The sequence below is a fragment of the Cyprinodon tularosa genome, unplaced genomic scaffold (genome assembly GCF_016077235.1).
Source record: "Cyprinodon tularosa strain WSP-4 unplaced genomic scaffold, ASM1607723v1 ctg238, whole genome shotgun sequence".
Taxonomy (NCBI): Eukaryota; Metazoa; Chordata; class Actinopteri; order Cyprinodontiformes; family Cyprinodontidae; genus Cyprinodon; species Cyprinodon tularosa.
Window position 1 is genome coordinate 297,928 of NW_024038890.1, and position 11,835 is coordinate 309,762.

At 41.4% G+C, this 11,835-nt stretch overlaps 1 protein-coding gene across 4 annotated transcripts in view; it reads left to right on the forward strand.

Moving 5' to 3' along the window:
• LOC119784947 (rapamycin-insensitive companion of mTOR-like) overlaps positions 1-11,625 on the forward strand; it is a 46,651-nt gene extending 35,026 nt beyond the window's left edge. The window contains exons 28-38 of one of the 4 annotated variants that reach the window (XM_038287261.1): positions 1,102-1,194; positions 1,273-1,379; positions 1,480-1,709; positions 4,421-5,504; positions 5,694-5,774; positions 7,940-8,247; positions 8,339-8,545; positions 8,620-8,772; positions 9,672-9,795; positions 9,890-10,028; positions 10,111-11,625. In XM_038287261.1, the coding sequence (XP_038143189.1) occupies positions 1,102-1,194; positions 1,273-1,379; positions 1,480-1,709; positions 4,421-5,504; positions 5,694-5,774; positions 7,940-8,247; positions 8,339-8,545; positions 8,620-8,772; positions 9,672-9,795; positions 9,890-10,028; positions 10,111-10,191 (2,607 nt within the window). In that variant the 3' untranslated portion in view covers positions 10,192-11,625. Of the gene's footprint in view, positions 1-1,101; positions 1,380-1,479; positions 1,710-4,420; positions 5,505-5,693; positions 5,775-7,939; positions 8,248-8,338; positions 8,546-8,619; positions 8,773-9,671; positions 9,796-9,889; positions 10,029-10,110 lie in introns of all 4 variants that reach the window. The other 3 variants (XM_038287262.1, XM_038287264.1, XM_038287263.1) reach the window with 3 other exon arrangements.
• The last annotated feature ends 210 nt before the right edge of the window (positions 11,626-11,835 follow it).

The window sequence follows — 11,835 nt, forward strand, 5'->3', positions numbered from 1 at the left end:
TTATTGCAGTCAGTTCATCCAGATTATCTATTTCTGTCGGAGGCGCTCAGACCCCCACATACCAGCGGTGCACCGACAGGAGAAATCCTTTCATCAGCAGCCTCTAGGCTGGGCAGCCTCCGGGTTCACGCGGTGGATGGCAGGTGTTTTTCATCTAAATAATTTAAACTGCAGGCACCCATAAAAGCGAACATATTCCGTCGGCAGGTTTCAGGATTTTAAGTTAATTTAGGAGTGATCACAGCGCGCTGTGTCATCTGCGATGTGTCTGTCTCACGGCCAGCTGCCAGGTTTGATTAATACTTTTTAATAAATACATGAATAAAGCACAGTCATACTCAGTTTTGCCCCCGCTGTATTTTTAAATACGCAGTAGAGGTATTTAAAGGTAGTAGAGGACATGTACCTGTATATAAAAAACGCGCCCTATAGTCCGGTGCGCCTTATGTGTGTGTTAAATACAGAAATGGGACACATAACTGAGACTGCGCCTTTTAGTACGGTGCGCCTTATGGTCGTGAAAATACGGTATCTGTTTTTTTTGTTATTATCTGGTATAGGAAATTAGTCGTCATCTTAAACAACTAACAGTGTTTGTAATTTTAGTTTTTAAAATAGTATTAAAACACATAAATTCCAAGCTAATTAAAGGAGAAAATGGCTCTAAAAAATATTTCCGGTTCTTTTAATTTCATCCTTATCCATCGTATAAAAACCATTAAAGCTTTTAAGACTGGTATTTATTTCATAGCGTGTTATTTAGCTCTTTATATACATTTTAGCCACTATTAAGAGCCGCTGCAGAGGGTCCAAAGAGCCACATGTGGCTCCGGAGCCATAGGTTGCAGATCCCTGCTTTAGAGGAACCGAGGGGTTAGGCATAAAACTTAAAAGAGGAAAACATGAGTTGCGACCTGACATTTTTTAGGAAAGTGGATCTTTTTTGTGTCTTAAAAGTATTAGATATAAACCAATAAATCTACAAACGTTAAAGATGAGTTGAGTCATGAAACGATCAACTCATCTTCAGAATGATTGGCAAACACAAAGTCCAAGGTTCTCGGTGCGTCTTTGGTTATTTTGGATTCCTTCTTTCTGCAGAATGTAGTTCCAGATCTCAGCTATACGGTCCGCTCCCCGATGCTGGACACCTGGGAGGGCGTTAAGCAGCTGAAGGCTGCTCTATGGGCTCTGGTAAGTAAAAGGTTTTCTATCCAGGCTTCTGTCTTTCTGACGCTCACACTGATGTTGGTTTTATTGTTTCTGTTCCAGGGAAACATTGGTTCTTCGAACTGGGGTCTGAATCTCTTGCAGGAGGAGAATGTGATTCCTGACATCCTTGCATTAGCTCAGCACTGTGAGGTGCTGTCGGTTCGTGGGTAAGTTTAACCGGACTGGATTTCCTCTTTAAATACCAATTAGGTTCAAGAAAGGCTAACAGCAGTGAGTCACTTCTCTTCCCTCTCTTTCCATCGACAGGACATGCATTTATGTGCTTGGTGTGATTTCTAAGACCAAGCAGGGATGTGAGGTCCTCAAACAGTACGGTTGGGATGCGGTCAGGCATAGTCGCAGGACGCTGTGGCCTGTCACTCCTGACGAGGTGGACACCCAGCTCACCGCAGAGCTTTCCTCCGTACCGAGCACGCTCAGTCTGAACTCGGAATCCACTGGCTCCTGCCACAACAGCGAGAGCGAGTCTCAACCAAGTACGTAGGCTGTTGTCTTTAGTTTTAATACTGAAAGTTTAACTGGCAAGAATGTTTTTTTTAAATACTCTGTCAGTCTTAATTATTGACGCATCTGGGTTGGTTTCCCAGAAAAACTCAAACAGATACATTTCTTATTGCAGTAGCATATTCACACCCTGATATATTTTTAAAATCACTTCTAAAACAGTTTATGGTAGAAATAGGTTATGCCTTATCCATAGCTTTGTTTTTTTTGTTTTTTTTTTTATCTAACAAATATATTTGGGTAAAACACAAATAATGGCCACTGATAGATTTATATTTTTCAACATTTGGAACAAAAGTTCATACAATAAATTTTAAGTGCAAACAAGGTAACTTTTATATAATTAAACAATACAATTATTCTAACTATTTAATATAGTCTAGAGAAGCTGAACAAACTCTGTTTCCTTTTTGCATTGTGTAGAAACCCCATATTACATTTGCAAATGTTTATTTTTGGAGCCTATAAGCCGCTAAAACGGCATAATTTGCTCATGCCTTGGTCCAGGATGTAAGACAGAAGAGTATTACCATTTGCGTCATTAAAAACACTCTAAATGCACTTAAAACTAAGAACAACATAACTATAAAGTACTGTAGAAAATGTTCAAGTATTCATTAATATTTGACTTGAACCCAACCTTCTTACATCAGTTTTGTTAAATCAAAATTAACTTGCACTTTGAGGCTGTTTGTGAAAGAGTCACAGCAGCAAATAATCTGTTTTTTATAACCCTAACACAGACGCTTGAACAATGTCTTAAGGTCTAATGTTTCTCACAGTCTGCTCCGGTCTGAGAGGGTCATTAAAAAAATCATTAAAAGTCATTAAAGCTGAAGTCTGTAAGTTTTTAAAATTCACTTTTTTGTCATATTGGCTAAAACTGTCCCTATACCCAGACAGCAGTACATGTGATATGTAACCTGTGAAAAAAACTGCTTCAATTGGTCCCGCATACTGCCTGTATTTCAATCTGGAAAGAATATTTCGGTACGAGTCAAAACAACCAATCACAGCCAGAGGAGCGTCTGATGGAGTGTCAATCACAGCTCACACACACAGGGTGGGGGAGTGGCGTGAAACCTGTTTTTCTTCAAATTTTCAGTTGAAGTCTGCTCACTTCTCAATGTTACAGACTGCAGCTTTAAATAAGAATTTTTTAAATGCCTTAATTGGCATTAAAAAGTCATTAAATGTGATAATCATGGCATTTAAAATGCATAAAAAAAAAGGTTATAAAAACAATTTCGTCAGATATATTGTTTTGCGATATATTTGTGCGGAACTGCTTCCAGTTGATCTAAAGTTGTATGTTCAGAAAAGAATTCATGGGTTCTTGTTGATGGTATTAAAATTATTTCTAAGATTATTAAAAGCACATTACAAGGCATTGAAATATAGTTACTCATTCCTGTATAAACCCTGTACTGATTACTACAGGCTAAAATCAAAAGTGGTCGCTGTACATCCTCCCTGAAGTGTTAAAACTCAATACAAACCATAATCTGTTGTAGCTCCTATGACCAGCATAGCTTCTGATCTAGAACTCTGGTGTTTTCTATTGAGCCTTTTTGTTTTTTAATTGGACAGATTTGTTGGATAATTAACCCATTAAAGAACCATTGGTTGTCTGACTACGGAAGAGGATTAGGGCCACTGAAAACAAACAAACAAAGTTAACTGATTTTTTAATTTTATTTCAGTTTAACATGGGAAAAAAGTCAGAATTCTGACTTTTTTCTCAGAATTCAGACTTTAATCTCAGAATGTTGGATCTTAATGTAGATGGGCACCATGAAGGAAGAGATGTGGGAGCACTCAGCTTCACTGAAAAAGATGTGAGTTGTTTGAGGTGGCCAGTGACACATTGGTGGAAAATGACGGAATTAGGCAACTTTTTACGTGCCAGAGGGGTCCCCTAATTAATGGAGGAGCAGAAGGTCATTAAAACAAGAGAGCTAGTCTCTAAAACAGACATGACTGTGGCTTGATGCTAACATGTTTCTTAGCTGTCAGAATTCTGAGCAAAAAGTCAGAATTCTGAGAAAAAAAGTCAGAATTCTGACTTTTTTTCCCATATTAAACTGAAATAAAATTTAAAAATCAGTTAATTTTTTTTTTTCAGTGGCCCTAATCCTCTTCCGTAGTCTGACACTTTCATTTATATTGTCCTTTTATGTCAAACTGTTATCGTGAAGCCTTTGGAAAACAGTAAGGCCCTAACCATCACAGATCCTCTGCTATGCCTAACAGTGGGTATGAATGGATCTGCCCCGTTTTTTTTTACATCAAAAACTCATACAGTGTTGGTCCCTAAATTGTTCATTCTTGGTGTCATCTGACCAAAGGCTGGCCACCTCTACCTCTTTACATCTTTGATGCTTTCCAAAACAAGCAAACAACAAAACATAAGATTTTTTTGTTCTTGATGTCAATCTTTGCTGCAGCTCTCTGGCAGCTGTTTTCCCTCCATCAATGAATGAATATGTTGAATTTAGAAGCCACTTTAAGGGGGACTGGATCTCTTAATAGACTTTAAAGGTACAATTCATGGTTCTGTTTTGATTTAAGGCTCTGCTGCAGCAATAAAGAGGAGAAGGGTCCACTCATAAATGTGTATGCCGCTGTGATTTGCCGTCCCTTCTCCAGTAAATGTTTATCCCAGTCTCCTCTCCGTTTCTAGATATGTACATCCTGGACGATGACAAGTGTGACGGTTTGGACTCGTCAGACGACCCCTCATTCTATCAACACTCCAAAGCAGTCAAAGATCGCAGCCCGTTCACAATCCTTGGTTCCACGCGCTTTGTTCGTCCCCGCTTCCTCAACTCCCTCTCCCTCCCCAGCAAGAAGGTACGCTCCACCAGTGACCCAAAAAGTTCCACGGGCTCTCGCACTCTGAACGATCTGAAGATGGAAAGCCCGAGGCGGAACAGGACACTGACGGAGCCTTCAGTCTACAGCCACGGGGACGTATTCAACTCAGTATTTAATGGCCGAGGAATGCCAAAGAGTCCAACGGTTAGCCTGGAGACGTCCTTTGTTGGGACCAGGGGTGGCTCTGAGGAGCAGCTTGTGGAAGGCAGGCTGGTGAGGGGAGGGGGCTCCGGCCTTGGACTCAGCGGTCTGGGGGGACACGGGGTGGTGGAGCAGCACAGGGAGCAGAGCAGCCGAGAGCGCCTGGCGGGAGAAGGCGGCTCCTCTAGCGGGGGTAATGTGGGAGGGGGTGGAGGAGGCGGGGGTACTCAGTTTAAAAGCCGCAGTCAGAGCTTTAACACGGATACGACGACCAGCGGCATCAGCTCCATGAGCTCCAGCCCCTCCCGCGAGACCGTCGGGAACCCAGATCACCCCGAAGTGGAACCAGACTCTTCAGACTGTGTGAGCCTCAACACCGTTGTGTCTGCAAAGACGGTCAAAACCCTCTCCTCCCTCAGCCCCCAGCCTCAGACAAACCACATGTGCTCCTCCAAGTCCCCTAGCGTTTCTCTGGTCCCGCCAGGCTCCTCGCACACCCTCCCCCGCCGAGCTCAGTCTCTTAAGTCCCCCTCGGTCACAACCATCAAGAGCCTGGCTGACTGCAGCATCATGTACACCAGCCCCAGAGACGCGCTGGGTTACGCTACACTGAAGAGGCTGCAGCAGCAGAGGATACACCCGTCTCTGTCCCACAGTGAGGCTCTGGCTTCACCCGCCAAAGACGTTCTGTTCACAGACACCATTACCATGAAGACCGGCAGCCTGGACTCCAGGTTAACTCCTCGCAGGTGGGTCCTCTCTGATCGCAGGGGTGGTCGTCTGTTTTTTTTTCTCCTGTTTTGCTTTTGCTAACCTGAAAATGTTTGTAATTCATTTTAAATCCATACGACTCTTCTGTAGCTTTGGTCCTACTCGACGTCTGGTTACTGCAGGGACAAATGTAAGTGTGTTTGTGCACCTTTTGTTGTGTCTGTCAGGCTGTCGGACAGGAGGCGCACCTGTCCAGAACCCACCGTGCCAAGCCCGTACCGCAGGCTCTCCAGAACACTTGTACCGCGGTGGGTGGATCTGCCCAGTGTCGTCCTCAGTAGAGAAGCAGCCTGTAGCTCTGATTACTCCTGCTTGTAGAGGAATAGTTCCAGCTCCAACCTTCAGTCGATGTCCCATTAGCTAGAACAGCGATGTTCAGATTTACATGCACTCGTCTTTATAACGTCTGACTTATAATTATTTATTTGAACAGTTCTCTCTCTCTCCAGGGTGGAATGATCGTACCAAATGATTTTCACAAATTCACATGACTTATATGAACATAAACTAATGGTTAAATCAAACAACTGCTTTCATCAAGCTTCAAGTGAAGCTTGATGAAAGTGTTTTTTATGTGGAAAAAAAAACCTGCTTTAGTTGATAACATGGGGTTCTTGTCCTGTTAGGAGACACATCTGTGTCCAATTTGCACCATTTAGCTGTGGATTTACATCCAAGCATCCATCAGCCTAATGCCTCCACCTCCGTTCATGACAGTTTGCTTTCCCTTGATTTGAAAGCCTCACTTTGACTCCACCAAAACATCTGACCAGAGCAGCTCAGTCTGTGTCATGTAATCCTTAAACGTTTCTAAAGGCTTTGTCCTGGGCTACATGGGAAACTTCAAATGTCAGTAGATTTGCACTATCCTTTAAAGCCATCAGTATAAGTATTCCAGCATCCTCTAGTCTACGACAGGTTTGACACTTTGTTGGTTCTGGATTGTTCTTGCAGCACTGAACCAGTTTCCTTTTTATTTGAGGGAGAGGATTAAAATATAATGTTCCAGGTTTTGAGGTTCATCATCATCTCCTTAACTCCTTAAAGCGTGCTTTTTTTCTTCTAGTATGGTTGTCGTTGAAACTGTTGATTAATTCCAAACACAAAATTGATGTTTGTGCTCACAGTCTTGGCCATTAAAGTTGAGTCTGACGATTAGATCTTTAATGGCCCTAATCGTAACCCTGTAGCCTATCTGTGTGCTATAATTAAAAACTAGGTCTGTTCCAGAGAAGTAATAAATGTAATCAGGCTCTGCCATGTCTGATGAGACATTTGGTTTAATACTCTGCCAGGTCAGGACTTTTGTTTCTGTTTTAGTTTGCTTTATTGGTCGGGTGTATAAATACATCTAAACCTTTTTCCAAAATGTTGATTCTTTTGCGAAAAGGCTCCAAAAATCTAAACATGGAAAAACATCTTGGTATCATAACCCATCAAAGGCTTTGGGTGTAAAACTATAATTCTGCAATAGAGTAATTTATAATCATGATTATTACTTAATGGTGTTCCTTTGATTATGATAAATAGACCTTAAATATTTGTTGTGAATATAATCACTGTAGTTGGAGTTAAATGTGTTTAGGTTCCTTGTGCCTAGAATATATTTAGTCAAAACGAGGTTTTAAATGCTGAATGTAGGGCTGCAACCTACGATTATTTTGCTAATTGAATAATCAGTCAATTATTTTTTTTCGATTAATCAATTAATAAACAGATAGCAAAAGGTTTGATAAAAAAGATTTTTACAGAATTAAACCAGGTCAAAATAAAACTTTTCCACTTTTGGAGTTCATAGCACATTTTTTTTCCCCACATATTTTTTAATCTTAAATGCAAAACGATAGATATTCTTACAGTTTTCTTACAATTACTGCTCTAAGTGGGTTACTCTGTCAACTAAAAGCATGTTTTAGAGACTATACCTCCAGTTTACGCTTAATCAAGTACTAAATTAGTTGACGAATATTTCAATAATGGATTAATCACTATTAATCCGATTAATTGTTATACTCCACTAGGCTTTTCTTCATTTTTGTTGTTCAAACAGTGAGTCATCTTGGCTTGTTTTATATGTGTGATCATTGAATTTAAATATTTTTTCTATTTACGGTTAGAAGATAGGCAGCCCACATTAGCCTTGTTTGTTTCATGACTGACAAGGTAAAAAGTCTGGAAAAGGAAAATAATTAACAGAAAGTTAAAAAGGAGTTCCTTCCTGCTCAGGTTATATATATTTTTTTAGGGAATCTTAAACTAATGTCATAAAACTTTGAACATTTGCCTCCATGATGTTGATTTCTGTTTGTGAACCTGATGACTATGTCCTGAAATCTAGTTTGACACGCCCCCCCTCTGTGTGGTTTTATCCAACATATCCTGGCTTACTCCCCGTGTTCCTTCTCCCTCCCAGCCTCTCCCCCCGGATCCTCTCACGCACCTCTCCTCTTGCGCTCCCTAGGTTCCTAAAAGCTCTCAGTTTCGCCTCTCTGGACAAAGAGGAGCTGCTCAGTCCCATCAGCCAAAGCACCCTGCACCGCTGCTCCTCGGTGCGCTCCATGGTCTCCAGCGCCACCTTAGGGTGCAACGACGACTACATCGGCCTGGCGCTGCCGATGAACATCAACGACATGTTCCACATCAGAGACTCTACCTACTTCCAGCAGAGGATCAGCCCGCCCTCTGAAGAGCGGAAACGCTTCCTGTTTGGCGACGGAGACGGTAAAGGCGGCTTTATGTGGGATGAAGTGCTAAAGCTGTTAGAGGTAAACAGATTTTCAGATGAATGCTGCTTTTGTCTGTGACGCTGCAGGGGATCGGCCTGCTCTGCCGTTACTGAAACAGCAGTTCAGTATCTCTGAGCTCATTGCATCTCGAGGAGAGTCTCAGAACCACATGGTGGACTCAGAAGAGACGGGTCTGCAGGATCACTCCGAGGAAAACTGTCTGTACTGCGTAGGAGCCAGCGTCCTCGGATACCAGACTCAGCCGCAGATCAAAAGCACGCAAACTCGGACAGGTGATGTTCGTCGCACGTGGAAAAGTTTTAGCATCGAAGACGAAAATCAAAACTCTTTTTTTTTTTCTTCCCAGATTATGTTGACTTCCCTTCATGGGGTGGGCAGGGGGGGCATCGACTGGAGGTGATGCCTCAGTCCAAGTTCTCGGGGGTGTCAGGCTGCAGTGACGCTGCTGTGTCTCAAGGTTCGATCTCAAGCACGCCTACGCCTGGAGACGTCGTTATTGGTAAGAACCCGGACTGAAACTGGGGAACTAAAAGCAGATCCAGCTAGCCACAGTTAGCATCCGTTCTTCATGTTTCAAATTATCAGCTCCTGCACTTTTACACTTAAAATGAGATAATTTGATATTAGGTACTTGAAATAAGATAATTCATTTGTTTCTTTCTTATTTCAATAGTAAATTGTCTTATTCCATTGGCAAATAGTCTCACATACCTGCTTAATTCAAGAAAGAATGATGCACTTATTTTAAAGTTGTAAGGAAGTCATATCTGAATGTCAAATCATTCTGGCTTAAACATGTATATAAATGTACTTTTTATCAGACCCAAAATTTAGAAAATTTCTTAAAAGAAAATCTGTCTTAAAGTCGTTTTTTTTTTCGTTATCTTATGCAGGCCAGTTAGTTGTACGTCAGCTTGTACACCTAAATTCGGTCAATCATATATCAACGGTCATCTGTCTATCAAATTTTTTCGGTCATAGCATCTTGATTCATATGTTGCAGCTAATATACGCAACGGGAGAATTTGGAAATGCAACGGTTGGAACAGCGGCTTCCGTACGACTTTAAGGGACTTAGGAGTTTAAGTCCTCATTATAATGTGGTTCTGTTTAATCTCCCACTTTGAGAAACCAAAACTCTAATACATTTTTTTCATTGTTTTTTTCTTGGTCGTCATGCAGAGGAGAAATAATTTTTGATGGTAAAACCTAAGCTTGGGTACACGGTGTCTACAAGGTGATAGCTAGTGTTAGCTTCCCACTACATTAAAACATTTGCTAGGTATATATGATGCTTTTTGCTAGATTCTTAAGGACTGTTTTCATCCAGCAGTGATGCTGTAAGGCAAGTGTCAAAGCGTTCATTCAATAAAGACTGATGTTCAATGCATTCTGCAGGCGGGAAAGCCATCTCTGATGACGGCCCTGCCTCTCGAGTCCTCCTGAGGAAGGAGATTCTCCGCCTCATCATCAACCTCAGCTCTTCTGTCGGAACCAAAGGCAATGAAACAGGATTATTGACGTGAGTCAGGTTTTCTCGCCAGTTGAGCACAGACTGTAAACGGTCTGTAGCTTTGAGGGTCACCCCAATGTCTTCTCTTTTTTTCTTTCCTCAGGATAAAGGAGAAGTTCCCTTATGCGTTTGATGACATCTGCTTGTACTCGGAGGTTTCTCACCTCTTGTCCCATTGTATGTTTCGTCTGACTTCGAGGCGCTTCATACAAGAGCTCTTCCAGGACGTGCAGTTTATGCCAGTAAGGAATCAAACTCCTAAATTGGGTATTTTTCATTAATTTATTGAGCATTTTGGACTGATTCATGTTTTTAATTTTCCAGATGTATGAGGAAGCTGAAGCAATCCTGATGAAGCTTCCTGAACCCGTCGGAGAGGACGTTACCCCTCCTGCAGAGTCCTGATTCCCCCTCCCCGGCTACAGCCCTGACTCCTTTATAACTGTGGAAAGAAAAGCAGGTCTGAGGCTCTATGGAAAAAGGAACCTTCAGCCCATTTCTGTTGCTTGAAACAGAGAACACTCATCGCTCAGCTTCCTCCTGAGCTGGAAACAAAAGACTTCAGTAACCGAACACACATTAAATGCTGTCTCAGAAAAACGATGAGCAGCAGAAAAGCCAAATACTGTTTCCATGTGGATTGGCAACACTGTCAAATATTCACCGGTAGATCATCAGAAAACTAAAAGGACAAAGACGGTGCAGTTAGAAAATAATCAAGTAGTTTAAAAAAAAATCAAATTGTGTTTTTGTTTTTTTTTGCAGTTTTAGATTGTTTCCTGTAATGAAACAAATCATCACGTCTTACTGAATATTCCTCGGACCTTGCGTTCTTTTCTTCAAAGAAAACACTACAAACGGATCCTGCTGTCTTTAAAACCCTAACTGGAGCCGGATTCCTTCTCCTCACCGCCTCCTAAGACCTTAAGCCTCCTTACCGCACAGACGGCCTGTTAAAACTTTCTATTTCCAGTGTCACAGACAATCACCAGTGTTGTGTTTTCTAAAGCATTTTACCTGCCGCCGCTACTCGGTGAATAACGAGAATAGCATGTAATTTAATGCTAGTTTTTTTCCCCTACTTTTCTGGCTCAGAGCCTTTAATGTTTTCTTTTCCTGTGTTTTGGCATCTTCAGCGAGCTTCAAAGAAGGTGGGTCTCTCTCTTTTCCTCTAAAATGCTTGCTCGTGTAAGTAATCTGTAGAAAGGTCGATTACAGATGTACACAGGTGTTCCTGAAACGTTCACCAACCAGCAGCTCCTCGTCACAATTCCTCCTTTACCTCTGAGCTTCACACTCTACTGCATGTTCAACTAGCATGGCAAAGTTGCGCTTCACCCTAACTTATTGCTTTTTAAAGAAGTTAAAGGTTGCCATTTCATGTCGCCATACGTCGTAGGAATGGTTGCCCCTCCGCCATGCAATATCACTCACTGTTGGAGCACAACGACAGAGGAGGGGGCGGTTCAGTGCGATGACTAAATGTAAAAGGTATCCAAGGAAACGGGTTGTTTCCATTGGCGTTTTTTTTTTTTTTTTTTGCTACAATGCTGCTACACAAGTGGACTCATAGAGAGATGATTCATAGATCCGCTGAGTGATGTCAGATCCGATCTATTTATTATATGTCTGTACCATAGTGAGCTCAACCAGAGAAGAAAAAAGTTATTTATATTTTTCCTCAAGACTGTATTATAATTTAATTTTTCTTTTTTGCCTGAATTGTGTTTCCCTTGTAAAATGTGTACAGTATGTTTTTGGGGCACCGATGACCTAAAGAAACATACGATCCTATCAAAGGGATGCATTGTTAATAAAACAAAATCTGAAACACCCAGAGGGATTCTCACTTCTTTTTTTCTGTTTAATTTCCTTAAAAAAAATTGTCTAATGGTTCATCCATGAGCGAGCTGTTTAAAAAATGAATTAAAAATAAATTAAGAAAATCTACTTTATGGAGTATTTAGAAAACATGTATCCTACACCTTCTTATTAAAGTGTTTGATAAATGTTCCTAATGCAACATTTATCTTCTTAGCTTCTTGGCTA